The sequence below is a fragment of the Panulirus ornatus genome, chromosome 14 (assembly GCF_036320965.1).
Source record: "Panulirus ornatus isolate Po-2019 chromosome 14, ASM3632096v1, whole genome shotgun sequence".
NCBI classification, from domain to species: Eukaryota; Metazoa; Arthropoda; class Malacostraca; order Decapoda; family Palinuridae; genus Panulirus; species Panulirus ornatus.
This window is the reverse complement of record NC_092237.1, coordinates 43767300-43780904: the sequence shown is the minus strand read 5'-3', so window position 1 is coordinate 43780904 and position 13605 is coordinate 43767300. Positions and strand designations below refer to the sequence as shown.

The 13605-nt window shown below is 37.3% G+C and overlaps 1 protein-coding gene across 1 annotated transcript in view; it reads right to left on the bottom strand.

The window, feature by feature from the left end:
* Positions 1 to 12535, bottom strand: part of Ubr1 (Ubr1 ubiquitin ligase) — a 514997-nt gene extending 502462 nt beyond the window's left edge. Inside the window, 3 exon segments of the mRNA XM_071669737.1 lie at positions 3644 to 3754; positions 6379 to 6516; positions 12396 to 12535. Coding sequence (XP_071525838.1) covers positions 3644 to 3754; positions 6379 to 6516; positions 12396 to 12440 — 294 coding nt within the window. The 5' untranslated portion in view covers positions 12441 to 12535.
* Positions 12536 to 13605: the final 1070 nt, after the last annotated feature.

Genomic DNA, 13605 nt, shown 5'->3' with positions numbered 1-13605 from the left:
AGGCAGACAGTGTGAATTGTGTGCATGGGTATATATGTATGTGTCTGTGTGTGTATATATATGTGTACATTGAGATGTATAAGTATGTATATTTGCGTGTGTGGACGTGTATGTATATACATTGTGTATGGGGGTAGGTTGGGCCATTTCTTTCGTCTGTTTCCTTGCGCTACCTCGCAAACGCGGGAGACAGCGACAAAGCAAAATATATAATAAATAAATTAATAATATATGCTTTAGACATCTGGGAGTGGTTCTGGCAGCAGATGGAACCATGGAAGCGGAAGTGAATCATAGGGTGGGGGAGGGGGCAAAAGTCCTGGGAGCCTTGAAGAATGTTTGGAAGTCGAGAACATTATCTCGGAAAGCAAAAATGGGTATGTTTGAAGGAATAGTGGTTCCAACAATGTTGTATGGTTGCGAGGCGTGGGCTATGGATAGAGTTGTGCGCAGGAGGATGGATGTGCTGGAAATGAGATGTTTGAGGACAATGTGTGGTGTGAGGTGGTTTGATCAAGTAAGTAACGTAAGGGTAAGAGAGATGTGTGGAAATAAAAAGAGAGTGGTTGAGAGAGCAGAAGAGGGTGTTTTGAAATGGTTCGGGCACATGGAGAGAATGAGTGAGGAAAGATTGACCAAGAGAATATATGTGTCGGAGGTGGAGGGAACGAGGAAAAGAGGGAGACCAAATTGGAGGTGGAAAGATGGAGTGAAAAAGATTTTGTGTGATCGGGGCCTGAACATGCAGGAGGGTGAAAGGAGGGCAAGGAATAGAGTGAATTGGAGCGATGTGGTATACCGGGGTTGACGTGCTGTCAGTGGATTGAATCAAGGCATGTGAAGCGACTGGGGTAAACCATGGAAAGCTGTGTAGGTATGTATATTTGCGTCTGTGGACGTATGTATATACATGTGTATGGGGGTGGGTTGGGCCATTTCTTTCGTCTGTTTCCTTTCGCTACCTCGCAAATGCGGGAGACAGCGGCAAAAAAAAAAAAAAAAAAAATAATAATATATATATAAATGCCCACATATGCACATAACATACATATACATATGAAGGATATCTAATGCATGTATGACTCATGGTGAGGTACCTGAGGACTGGCGGAATGCTTGTATAGAGCATGGGCAAAGGGGATAATATTGAGAGCTCAAATTACAGAGGTATAAGTTTGTTGAGTATTCCTGGGAAATTATATGGAAGGGTATTGATTGAGAGGGCAAAGGCATGAACAGAGCATCAGATTGGGGAAGAGCAGTGTGGTTTCAGAAGTGGTAGAGGATGTGTGGATCAGGTGTTTGCTTTGAAAAATGTATGTGAGGAATACTTAGAAAAGCAAATGGATTTGTATGTAGCATTTATGGACCTGGAGAAGGCATAAGATAGAGTTGATAGAGATGCTCTGTGGAAGGTATTAAGAATATATGGTGTGGGAGTAAGTTGTTAAAAGCAGTGAAAAGTTTTTATCGAGGATGTAAGGGATGTGTATGTGTAGGAAGAGAGAAAAGTGATTGGTTCTCAGTGAATGTTGGTTTGCGGCAAGGGTGCTTGATGTCTCCATGGTTATTTAATTTGTTTATGGATGAGGTTGTTAGGGAGGTGAATGCAAGAGTTTTGGAAAGTGGGGCAAGTATGTAGTCTGTTGTGGATGGGAGTGCTTGGGAAGTGAGTCAGTTGTTGTTCACTGATGATACAGCACTGATGGCTGATTCGGGTGAGAAACTGTAGAAGCTGGTGACTGAGTTTGGTAAAGTCTGTGTGAAAGAAGAAAGCTGAGAGTAAATGAGAATAAGAGCAAGGTTATTACATATAGTAGGGTTAAGGGACAAGTCAATTGGGAGGTAAGTTTGAATGCAGAAAAACTGGAGGAAGTGAAGTGTTTAGATACCTGGGAGTAGATTTGGCAGTGGATGGAACCATGGAAGCTGAAGGAAATCATAGGGTGGGGGAGGGGGGCGAAAGTTCTGGGAGCGTTGAAGAATGTGTGGAAGCCGAGAATGTTATCTTGTAAAGCAAAAATGTGTATGTTTCAAGGAATAGTGGTTCCAACAATGTTATATTGTTGCGAGGCGTGGGCTATAGAGAGAGTTGTATGGAGGAGGGTGGATGTACTGGAAATGAGATGTCTGAGGACAATAGGTGGTGTGAGGTGGTTTGATCGAGTAAGTAATGAGAGGGTAAGAGAGATGTGTGGTAATAAAAAGAGTGTGGTTGAGAGAGCAAAAGAGGGTGTTTTTAAGTGGTTTGGTCACATGGAGAGAATGAGTGAGGAAAGATTGACCAAGAGGATATATGTGTCAGAGGTGGAGGGAACGAGGAGAAGTGGGAGACCAAATTGGAGGTGGAAAGATGGAGTAAAAAAGATTTTGAGTGATCGGGGACTGAACATGCAGGAGGGTGAATGGCGGGCAAGGAATAGAATGAATTGGAACGATGTGGTTTACCGGGGTCGACGTGCTGTCAATGGATTAAACCAGGGCATGTGAAGCATCTTGGGTAAACCATGGAAAGTTCTGTGGGGCCTGGATGTGGAAAGGGAGCTGTGGTTTCGATGCATTATACATGACAGCTAGGGACTGAGTGTGAACGAATGTGGCCTTTGTCGTCTTTCCTAGCGCTACCTCATGCACATGCGAGGGGAGGGGTTTTCCATTTCATGTGTGGTGGAGTGGCGACGGGACTGAATAAGGGCAGACAGTATGAATTATGTACATGTGTATATATGTATACGTCTGTGTGTGTACATATATGTATACGTTATGTATAGGTATGTATATGTGTGTGTGTGGACGTGTATGTATATACATGTGTATGTGAAATGGGAGGGAGATGGATGGAATACAGACAAAATCAATGTTTTACAGATAACCTTCAATGCTGGTTGCAAATGGATGGGCATTTAACAGTTCTTAGGCCGCAGTGTGAGGGTTGGAGGGGGTATGGAAGAAGTGAGTCCTCAGCAAGAAGGTGTTGCCATATTAGAAAACGTCATGACGTTGCATCACAGAAACAGTAAAACATTAATGAGTAGCTAAGACTTTGCTTAACAATTTTGGATACTGTGAACCAATGTATTGCTTTATTTATCAATTACAGCTGACCAACTGATATCAACTGTGTCAAATGTGCCTTTTCTCCCCACTCCCTCCCTCCCACCCCTTCACTCCATTTTCCAATCAGCTTAAGCTCAGTCAGAGAAAATATAAAATTTGTCTATATTTTTTTTCTTTCCAGAATAACATAACATTTTGATAAGTGTTTTTGGAAGCATCAAAAATGAGCGGGGCACCCTGTGAGTGTTGGGTTATAAAAGTTTTGACAATGTGGTATCATAGGCAGCAGCGTCTGCTAGCACATCCTCCTTGATTCCCTAAAGGAAGTTACTTAATACTTATTAGTGGACAGCCATATGCAATCATGTGTATAAATTGAATAAAACTTACGATACTGACTTATGAATAGCTTTTTATTAAGAGAAGCTCAAAGGCAAAGATGACCTAGGTATGCAAAAGGTGGAGGTAGTTGCTAGATACCACATTTTTTGTCCGAAACATTTTGCAGAATATGACATCACAACTTGGGGAAACTGTACCTACTGTAACCTAAATTCTAAAATCAAATGGAAAACATAGCACATACCTGAAAGACCTGTGCTGGGTCTCCCCCACACATGAATCTCTCCAGAGGATCAAACAGCAATTTTTGGGCTAGCTCCTCATCGAAAGTTATCCTTAGACAGTTACAGTTTAGCTGAAAGCAATATATAAAATGGCATCACTTAGATCATATACAGAAAAACTAATATTTACTCTAAAGACAAGAAATATCTTAACAATATACCATGTTGCAGGAGTGTACAGGCTTGCATTTGAATTTCTTATGGGAGGGAGTGATTGTGTCACTCATTAGCTATTTAGTATTTTCAATGTAAGTATTGTGTGAGGTACTTGGGGACTTGAGAAATACTTGTATAGTGCCACTGTATAAAGGCAAGAGGAATAAAAGTGAAAGTTTGAATTACAATGGTACAAGTTTGTCAAGTGTATCTTAAAAGTTGTGGGGAACAGTAGTGAATAAGGGCAGTGAAATCATAAATAAATAAATAAATAAATATGCACTTGCTGATACAAAGGGCATCACATAGCAATGAGATATAAAGCAACATTAAGTATTATATTACAAATCCTATGAATGAAACTGATGCCATACAACAGCTACGGATCTAAAAAAAATTCATATTCTTATCCTACCATTTCAAATACTGTCTTCCACTAATAATCAAAAAATATTGTACAATTTAATGAAACATTTAAGACACTTAGAATTTTCAGTCATAATGTCTTTTATAATGATGCCAAAGCAAAACAGTATAAATAAGACTTCTACCCCACAAACAATGGGAAAAATCATTTGGAATCATATTCCACATGCTGATAGTCACCAATTAAGGAAAGCAGGCTTATATTCAACCAATATTCTTAATGTGCTGTACTGTATAGGTGAGAATGACCTTGATAACAATAATACAAATCTTACAATGAGAAAATACACCATCAAACATAAATATCAAATAAAGAAATGGGAGAACTTTCTTTGACTTGCAAACCTATTGGCAGGTAACTATCAAAACGACGGTCCCAGTAATATAAATACTAGGATATGCTTCGAGTGGGATATGAATCTATATTCATATCTGGCAGTGGTTATGACAGAAAAATCCAATGATTTTGGTACTTTTATCAGGAAAAATCAGTGAATATATACCGGTGAAATCGAAACAACAAACAAATGACCAAGTTTTTATTTTACTAATCATGTATTTCATAATGAAGGCAAAGGTAAATAATCTAAAATTCTTCTTATTCCACTATTCACATACAATTTTGTCATTTCTGAGGATGGTTGAGTCAAGTACCATTTGTAGGAAGAAGCATTTGGGGACAGTGTCTAATGTACTGATGAGGTTACTGTCCAATGCATTTAAGATAACTACTGCCATCAGTATTGTGCAGGTAAAAGGGATTGAGGTTGGTTGAAACCAACTGAAGATGGGTCTAAGAAGTCTGTGTGCAGAGTGGTAATGGGCCAAGTGCACAGGCACGGCTAGCATGTGTATTACAGATGTACTTTAAATTTTTCCTGTGCTCACTGTAATTCCATTGACTTCTCTCTCCACTATCATGGCAATTGTTATCATTCCAGCCAGAGCATGAAACTTACAACTGCACATGGAACACAGTATATGAGTCTGCTGAATGAGTGGATGCATTTCCCAAAGCTCTCCATGCTGCATGACAACACACTCAGCAATCACACACATCAGTACACGACCCCATGGAGTACTGAAAAGTCAACATCTACTTTTCAGTTATTGATGATCTCATCACTTGACCTGACACTGCAAGCTCCAACCCCAACTGTGAACTCAATGTCCTCCAAGACTTCACTGGCGAAATGACTTAAAATACGGCACATAGAATTTAAACACTTTCTTCCATTATCCACAACACCAGATGCAGAACCAGAGGTCTGGATGCACTACATCAACACTTCAAGATCTCAGATGACCTCTACCCTATCAGATGATTTTTACTACTAAAGTGAACCAAAACACTCATGTCATCCTTCACACACTGCAAATAATGCCAATCCCAACTGCCACTGCAAAGCACCCAAGCAGCACTCTTCAATACCTTAAGACATCTCTACACAACCAAATGACTAATCAATGACTTGGCCTTGCTCTTCTCCACACTATCCAAGATATTGCTACAAATGTTAAAAATGTCATCAGTGAGTTTGATGCCACAGCAGACTGTCTCACTCTTTTCTTTCAATAAATTATGACTCTATGTGTTGAAGTTTATATGTTATTCATAATAGATGTACGCATTATCTACAATAAATATATTTTGAACAAAATAATCTTTAACCATATTAGAGACCAATCTCATACTTATCATTCTCAAAAATCTGGCTAACTCCTGGACTGGATATAAAGCATGCTGTGTGGGTAGAAGAGTGGTTCATTCTGTGATAGATCAATTTTTAAAGGAGTGTGGGTACTGATAATAACAGTGATATATGGCAATAGGAGAGATCGGGAACAGAATCAATTGAAGCATTAATTCTGAAACTTTCAAGGGCATGCCACATATAACATGAATTACTTACTTGTGGTGAATAAATTTCTGGGACTTTTATGCTGTGTGGGTAGAAGAGTGGTTCATTCTGTGATAGATCAATTTTTAAAGGAGTGTGGGTACTGATAATAACAGTGATATATGGCAATAGGAGAGATCGGGAACAGAATCAATTGAAGCATTAATTCTGAAACTTTCAAGGGCATGCCGCATATAACATGAATTACTTACTTGTGGTGAATAAATTTCTGGGACTTTTATGCGCCAATATTCTCTCACATTTAGAGCTGAGAAGCGACCCTCTTTGTGAAGCGCATTCCATCGTTCAACCAAATCTACTACCGTTGGATCCATCATGTCATGATCGGGCTGCACAGAAAAACTAGAAATGTATTACGTGTATTAAAAACAATACAATACAATACAAACAACTTTATCAATAAATCAATTTATTTATAATTACACCAAGGCTAATTCTCATAAAAGTCCTGGTGTTACCCAAGACATTTCTGAAGACTCATGCTGCCTAAGGCTGTACTACTTCCTGTAGCAGGGAAATGTAGACTCATTTGCAGAAGTTCCTTGACGAGGATGTACTCCTAATGATACAACTTTGCTAAAATATATTTTTCACTTAAGGCATAACCTCAAGCATGTGGAGTCCCAAGAAACCTATCTTATTTTTTCGTACTTGACCACCATATCCTGTATTAGCTAGGTAATGAGAGGAACAGATGAAGAAAGACCATATTCACTGATATCCATTCTCTAGTTATCACGAATAATGCAATGAAAAAAAAATTTCCCTATCGACAACCATGCCCCAGAGATTTTTCTATGGTTTACCCTGCTGCTTCAAAGTCCATTCACAAGACAACTCTGTATACCACACCGTTTCAATTCACTCTCTATTTCAAGCCTTGGTCACTCAAAATCTTTCTCACTGATGTCTAACGACCTAACCTTCTGTGAAAACAACAAAACAACAGTTGCCTCGATAGAAGGATGGCATGCCAGATCCTGTGGACCACCAAGACAAGTGAAGAAAGACGCACATAACTGGAGTCTGCCAGTTATAGAGACACTATGAAGGGAACAAGCATCAGATATAGATATAGATAATATATATAATTTTTACATGAACTGAGTATTGATGCATTCTAACTTCATCCTATTAGGCAGGCAAAACTGCAGATGTAGAAAGTGTTAAGAGATCTTTCACAGCCAATAAAATTGTGTTAAGGAACTAAATTACTGGGAATGACTGCAAACATGGAGGCTATACTCCCCTGAGTGCAGGAGAGGAGAGGCATATCATCATCTTTACCTGGAAAATCCTAGAAGGTATGGTTCCCAATCTACATTTCAAAATAACATCCTACTGGCACAACAGACATGGACAACTTTGTAAAATACAACTCTGAAATACAAATGAGCCATATGCATGAAAAGAGAGAACACCTTAAACATCCAGAGCCCAAGACTCTTCAACACCTTGCCATTTACCATCAGAAACAGCTTGGAATGCATGGCAGAGAAGTTCGAGAGTGCACTGGACGAGTACCTACAGAGCATACTAAACCAGCCATGTTGTGGGGGCTGGCCATGTGGGCCTCAGGGATATGGCTTCCAACACCTTGGCTGACTAAAGACCCAATGCAGCAGCCTTAGCCTAGCCTCCAAAATGTATCCACTCCACCCTTCCATCTCCTATTTGGTCTTCTCCTTGTCCCCTCACTTCTGACAAATATACCCTATTTGTCAACCTCTCTTCACTCATTCTCTCCATATGTACAAATCATACAGCATACCCTCTTCAGCTCCCTCAACCATGCTCTTATTACCATAACTCTCTCTTACACTTTACTTAGTCAATTGATAAAACTGCATCAAACTTCATTTTATCCTCAAACATTCCATATCCAACACATCCACCCTCCTCTGCACATCTTCATTCACAGCATCATGCTTCACAACCATGCAACATCTTTGAGACTACTATAACTGCAAACTACCAAATTTTGCATTCTTATATATCGAACTCTCTTTCAAAAAGTTCCTCAATGATTCCAGACCCTTTGCCCCCTCACCCAACCTTTGATTCAACTTATCTTTTATGGATTCATTTGCTGTAATGTCACCTCCCTGGTATCTAAATTTCTTAACTTCCAATTTTTTTTCATTTGAACTCACATCCCAACAAACCTGTTCCTCTGCCCTGCTAAACCTAATGATCTTGTTTTCATTCACATTTACTCTCAATTTCTTCCTTTCAAACACTCTCCTAAACTAAGTCACCAACTTCTGCACTTTCTCACTTAAAATCTGCCACCAGTGCTGTGTCATCAGTAGAAAACAACTCTTCCCAAACCCCCCTCACCCCATAGAGACTACATACTTCTCTCTCCAAGACTTGCATTACCTCCCTAACCATTCCATCCAAAAGCAAATTAAGCAGCCATGGTGACATCACACACCCCTGCCACTAACCAATGTTCACTTGGAACCACTCATTTTCCTCTTTTCCTACCCATGCACATGCCTTACACTCTGGATAGAAACTTTTCACTGCTTCTAGCTGTTTTCCTCCTATGGCATATATTCATACGTTTAAATCCTTGTTCTCTACGCATGCTTCTCAACACACAACATTCAAAACATATACCTGATCCACACATCCCTTATCACTTCTAAAAGCACAATGTTCCTCCCTAATCTGATGCTCTGCCCACTACTTTCCCAACACAACTTACTTGGTACATGTACTCAACTAACTTATACCTCTGTAGTTCGAGCACTCACCTTTGTCCTCATTACCTTTCTACTATTTCAATTGGTTCAAATTATGCATTATAAATCAAGCTACTAGGTAGCTTGTATATTCAAAGTTATGATTTCCAAATTTTCCATTTTTCCCATAGCAATCACAAGAATCAAGAGGCAAACAGCAGGAAATGTAGCAATTTTTACATTGTTTAAGAATGAAAATGTCTGAGGATGTTGATTAATACTGCTTATGATGTTTCAAGAGGTACAACTAGACGACAGGGTGGAGGAAACACTTAAACACCTGGCTAACTCCGGTCAACCAACTCAACTACACAGTTCCAGTATACAAATACTGAAAGACTAAGAATGTCTATGGCCTGAACCTCCAAGAATAAAACTGAATCTGAAAGATACTGATGTGAAAGGCATGATACTCAGCAACATGTAAAAGTTTTTAGACTGAGGACAGTAGTATATTTTTCATTAAATACAAGTGTAAATAATTCAAAACTTACATAATACTGTATTTTGTAGTTGTTTACATAATCTACAATGATGCAGAAGTTCAAAAATAAAAACATTGCAAAACTCACTACTTATCACCAGATATTTGTTACTTTTCCAAGATCTGTCAGTCCTTATGTAAGATACCTCAATGATATTACATAATGCATGGTAGTATTCAAACTTATCCTATAACAAGTAAAGATTCTGGAGGATCATATACTATGCTGAGTGAATTTAGGTATCATCTATGGAAGAATAATTTTTCACATCTAAATTATCTTTATTCTCAAAGCTGTATGGATTTCAAAGAATTTTACTGCCAGATATAGAAAATACACCTACTTCAGATACTGAAAGTCACAGAAAAATTTAATATTAAGCATTTCATTTTTCGATGTATAACATTTTGTACAGTAATCCCTAGAAAATGGGTTAAAAATAAAGTTCCAGTTAGGCCATCATTTAGGAATTTATGAATGGGTTACAGAGAATAAGTCATCACTGAATTTATGTAAAACCAACTCCATATCGTTTGCTTAAGAGCAATGGCTGAATAACGATGATTCCATTAGAGTATCATTTAAAGGAAATGAAACTGAATTATAGTCATATGTAACCTACTTAGGTGTATCATTAGACCAATCATCATCAAGTGACAGTCTTGCTTCATACTTACTATAAGTTCCCCGCCACAAAGAATCTAGAGAAACACCCAAAATTTCAATATGAAAACTAAATAACTACTTGTATCAGCTTTGATTCCCTGTCATTTTAATTATACTTGTGGTTGTTCTAAAAAAATTAAAAGGCTGGATGCTGCTTATGCAAAATAACAGTGGTTGAAATATGGACACACATGACATAAATTGTAGTGCCCCAGAGTATGAATGAGAAGTAACATTAAAATCATCCACAGTCATCATAGGTATGGAACATGAGCTAGTAATTTATCACATGTTGTTCCTTGAGTTGGAAGTTTTCCTGCAAGATATTTTAATTAATATATGAATATAGTTTTATGGAACCATCTTCCGCTGTCAAAGTCAAACTAGATGCTTTTTATAACAGGTACAATTAATTTTAAGGAATAAATCATGAGCTAATGATCTTAATGGGTTTGTAACTAATTTTCAATTCTTCTTCAGAGGTAACTGTGCTCTGTTCTTTAATATTAGTCTTTAGTAATTGTGAAATAAATGTTTTCTCTCTTGCTCTATTATACTTACTGCTATCTCTGCTATTCTTTACACTGTGTTGAAAATCAGTCTGATTGTATTATAACCACATTCTGTGATATCCTCAGTAAAATATGCAAAAATCTTTACTAAACACATATTTTGCTAAAATTATCTCACTGCAGACATAACCTCTGGATTTGGAACATATGTATGTCAATACACTCCGTATCATTAAGACGTGATTTAGACCATGGGAATGTGAGGAGAAGCACCGTTTTATATTTCATGGTTGGATGGGAGGGTTATGATGATGCGAGAAAATCAAAAGAACCAATAAAAACTCCCACTTCCAAACCTAAATTAGTGTATTTCATATGATTTTACAAATCTGAATGCTATGATGTCATTTACACTGAGCTACAGGAAGTTTTTTCAGGGATTGAAGTATGGTATCACATCTTCAAGATGGATATCACAAAATAACTTGATAATATGGAAAAACATTAAACTGTTTCTGATCAAACTATTGGTCAACTAGGTCTACAACTACAGTATTAAAGAAGCATTTCACCAAGTTTACTGAAATCACTTGAAATTTGGTCGATTTACTGTTTAGGAATACAGATTCAGACAGATGTTTTGCTTATTTTTATCTCACATTTTGCCTAATCATACCAATTGTATAAATTTTCTTAGGGTAAAAATAGGTAACGTTTAAAATGAGTGGATGAGCAAGGTCTAGCATTATGACCTGGGATCATTCATGCCACAATAAGTAATCATTTAAGAAGGTGGGATTATCAATTCTGACTTTTATGACTTATCTGTAGATATCAAATATCTGAGTGATACAGCTGCGATGCTGGGTTCAAAACGCAAAGTGACTTAAAATCTAAATTAAAATATAAGAAATGGACCCTGTGTGGAAGAGATCCACTTTGCAGAAATTTCATGCCTACATTTTCTTAAACATCCAATAATCAAGAGAGCCCCTAAAAACCTAACCTAACCTAACCTCAGATAGGGGATGAGATTACTGGCAGTGTTACAACTCAAATCATATCCTCTTTGTTAAGTCCACAAAGAGTACACATTCCGATAGTATTATGAGTAAAAACATATCAAATGTATGTAGATCCATTTTCATAATTATAAAAAATATCACCCCAAATAATGGTTCCCATTAAATCTCTACAACTAAGTACATGGACTCTAGGGATAAGCATCTGATCCAAATCCATACATTATTGACTTGGTGCCCCTAAACTGGAACAGTTATCAGACATTTCTATTCCAAATTAAGCTACTCTTGTCTGAATCCATGGTACTCATTATAAGGATTCCAATGACATGTATTTCATCAAAATCCATAAGTTTTTTCTGTGACAAACCTTCCCACTATAAGTTCATCAAGAACTCCGTGTTCGTGTTAAGTACAAGAAATCGACTGTCGTGATTCTCGTCAATATTCTTATGTTAATGTCCCTGCTGGTCTAAAATACATATGAACCAATTATCTCATTCCTAAAAACTGTTGCTAGGAACAAAAATGTACCTTTAGCATCCTTAATCATTATTTCATAAGTTCATTGACTACCACAAGAACACATGTACTGTATGTACTGTTACTTACAAATCTGACCAAATCAACTGTAAGTGATGTTCATATTCTGTCCAAACGTCCAGTTTATTCGAAAGCGAATGAGTGATAGTGAAACCAAGAAAATTCATAACAATGCAAAGTCAAACGACGATCTTCTGCTCATATTAAAAACAAAAATGTTAGGTACTCACTCTCAGTCTCTTAGACGCCAAATACCATAGCAGATCTCGCTGCATATATGATATATGTAGGCACACTAACCTTTCTGTCTTACTCACAACTAAATACACTGCAGATACTATTACGCAGTGAAACTTACACTTTCAGTTAAACAATCAGACAAGTCACTTTCTCTGGAAACAGATGATACACTACAAACCAGAAGAGATCCACGCGGATCCTAACCCTGACACATCATTTACTACAGTATCTTCTTGTCGAGACATTACTTCCTTACGACCATATGAATGCAAAAATTTACCTTAAGTTTTGATTTATGCTCAATAATTATCGTGATCTGCGTATTTATGATATCTAAGCACAAAATCCTAAAGAGGAGAATTTTTATCGCGTTTTCTTTCCCATTCCTACTTTATGAGCCAATAGAAAAGCATTAAGCTTTAAAGCCGACTTTTGATTTGCTACAGCTGATTGCAATTATTGTTGACAACACATTTCGTGAAATTATACATGTACGTCCTTCCTGCTGTACAATGATATGATGGTATACTTAAACTCTGTTGCTAATTATGAGTTCTAGTAGATATTCTCAGTGTCTTATTGTTAATAAACACGAAGAAATCACGTTGTGTTTCAGAGTGCATTCTTGCAACACCATTTCCTCCAATGCGACGGTGATTCAGCTGATCTGCCTGCTGTAACAATGAAAACCTTTTATTGACGCAAGTTCAGGTAATACCCCATAGTTACTGTCTAGCCAAAAAGAAAAAATATCTGAAAATTATAATTTGTGTTACTGACAGTATTCAATCTTATTGCATGTTTAAGATGGCCACTACCAAATTTTATTTTGAAATCATAGATTAAATTTTGTTTTACACCTTTTAACATGCTAAACAATTTATTTAGACTATTTCAAGATTTTAAGATGTTTAGTGTAATAATGTCTATATTATTCATCATAGTCAACAGATAACAATATTCATCTTTATTAGGTCCCAGGCAACGACAATAGTTTATCGAAACTTAGTTTATATGCATTACATTTCGTAGTTTCAAAATCACTGGTATTCACCGTAAATATCTTTTCTTATGATCTGGTTTTACATGGCAGCCATTTACATGCCTTAAGATGTTCTTGCAATTGTTCGCTTTGGCCGATTTTAGTTATGACTATATAAAGCTACTTTTACAACTTGAATGGCAACTTCAGAGACATTA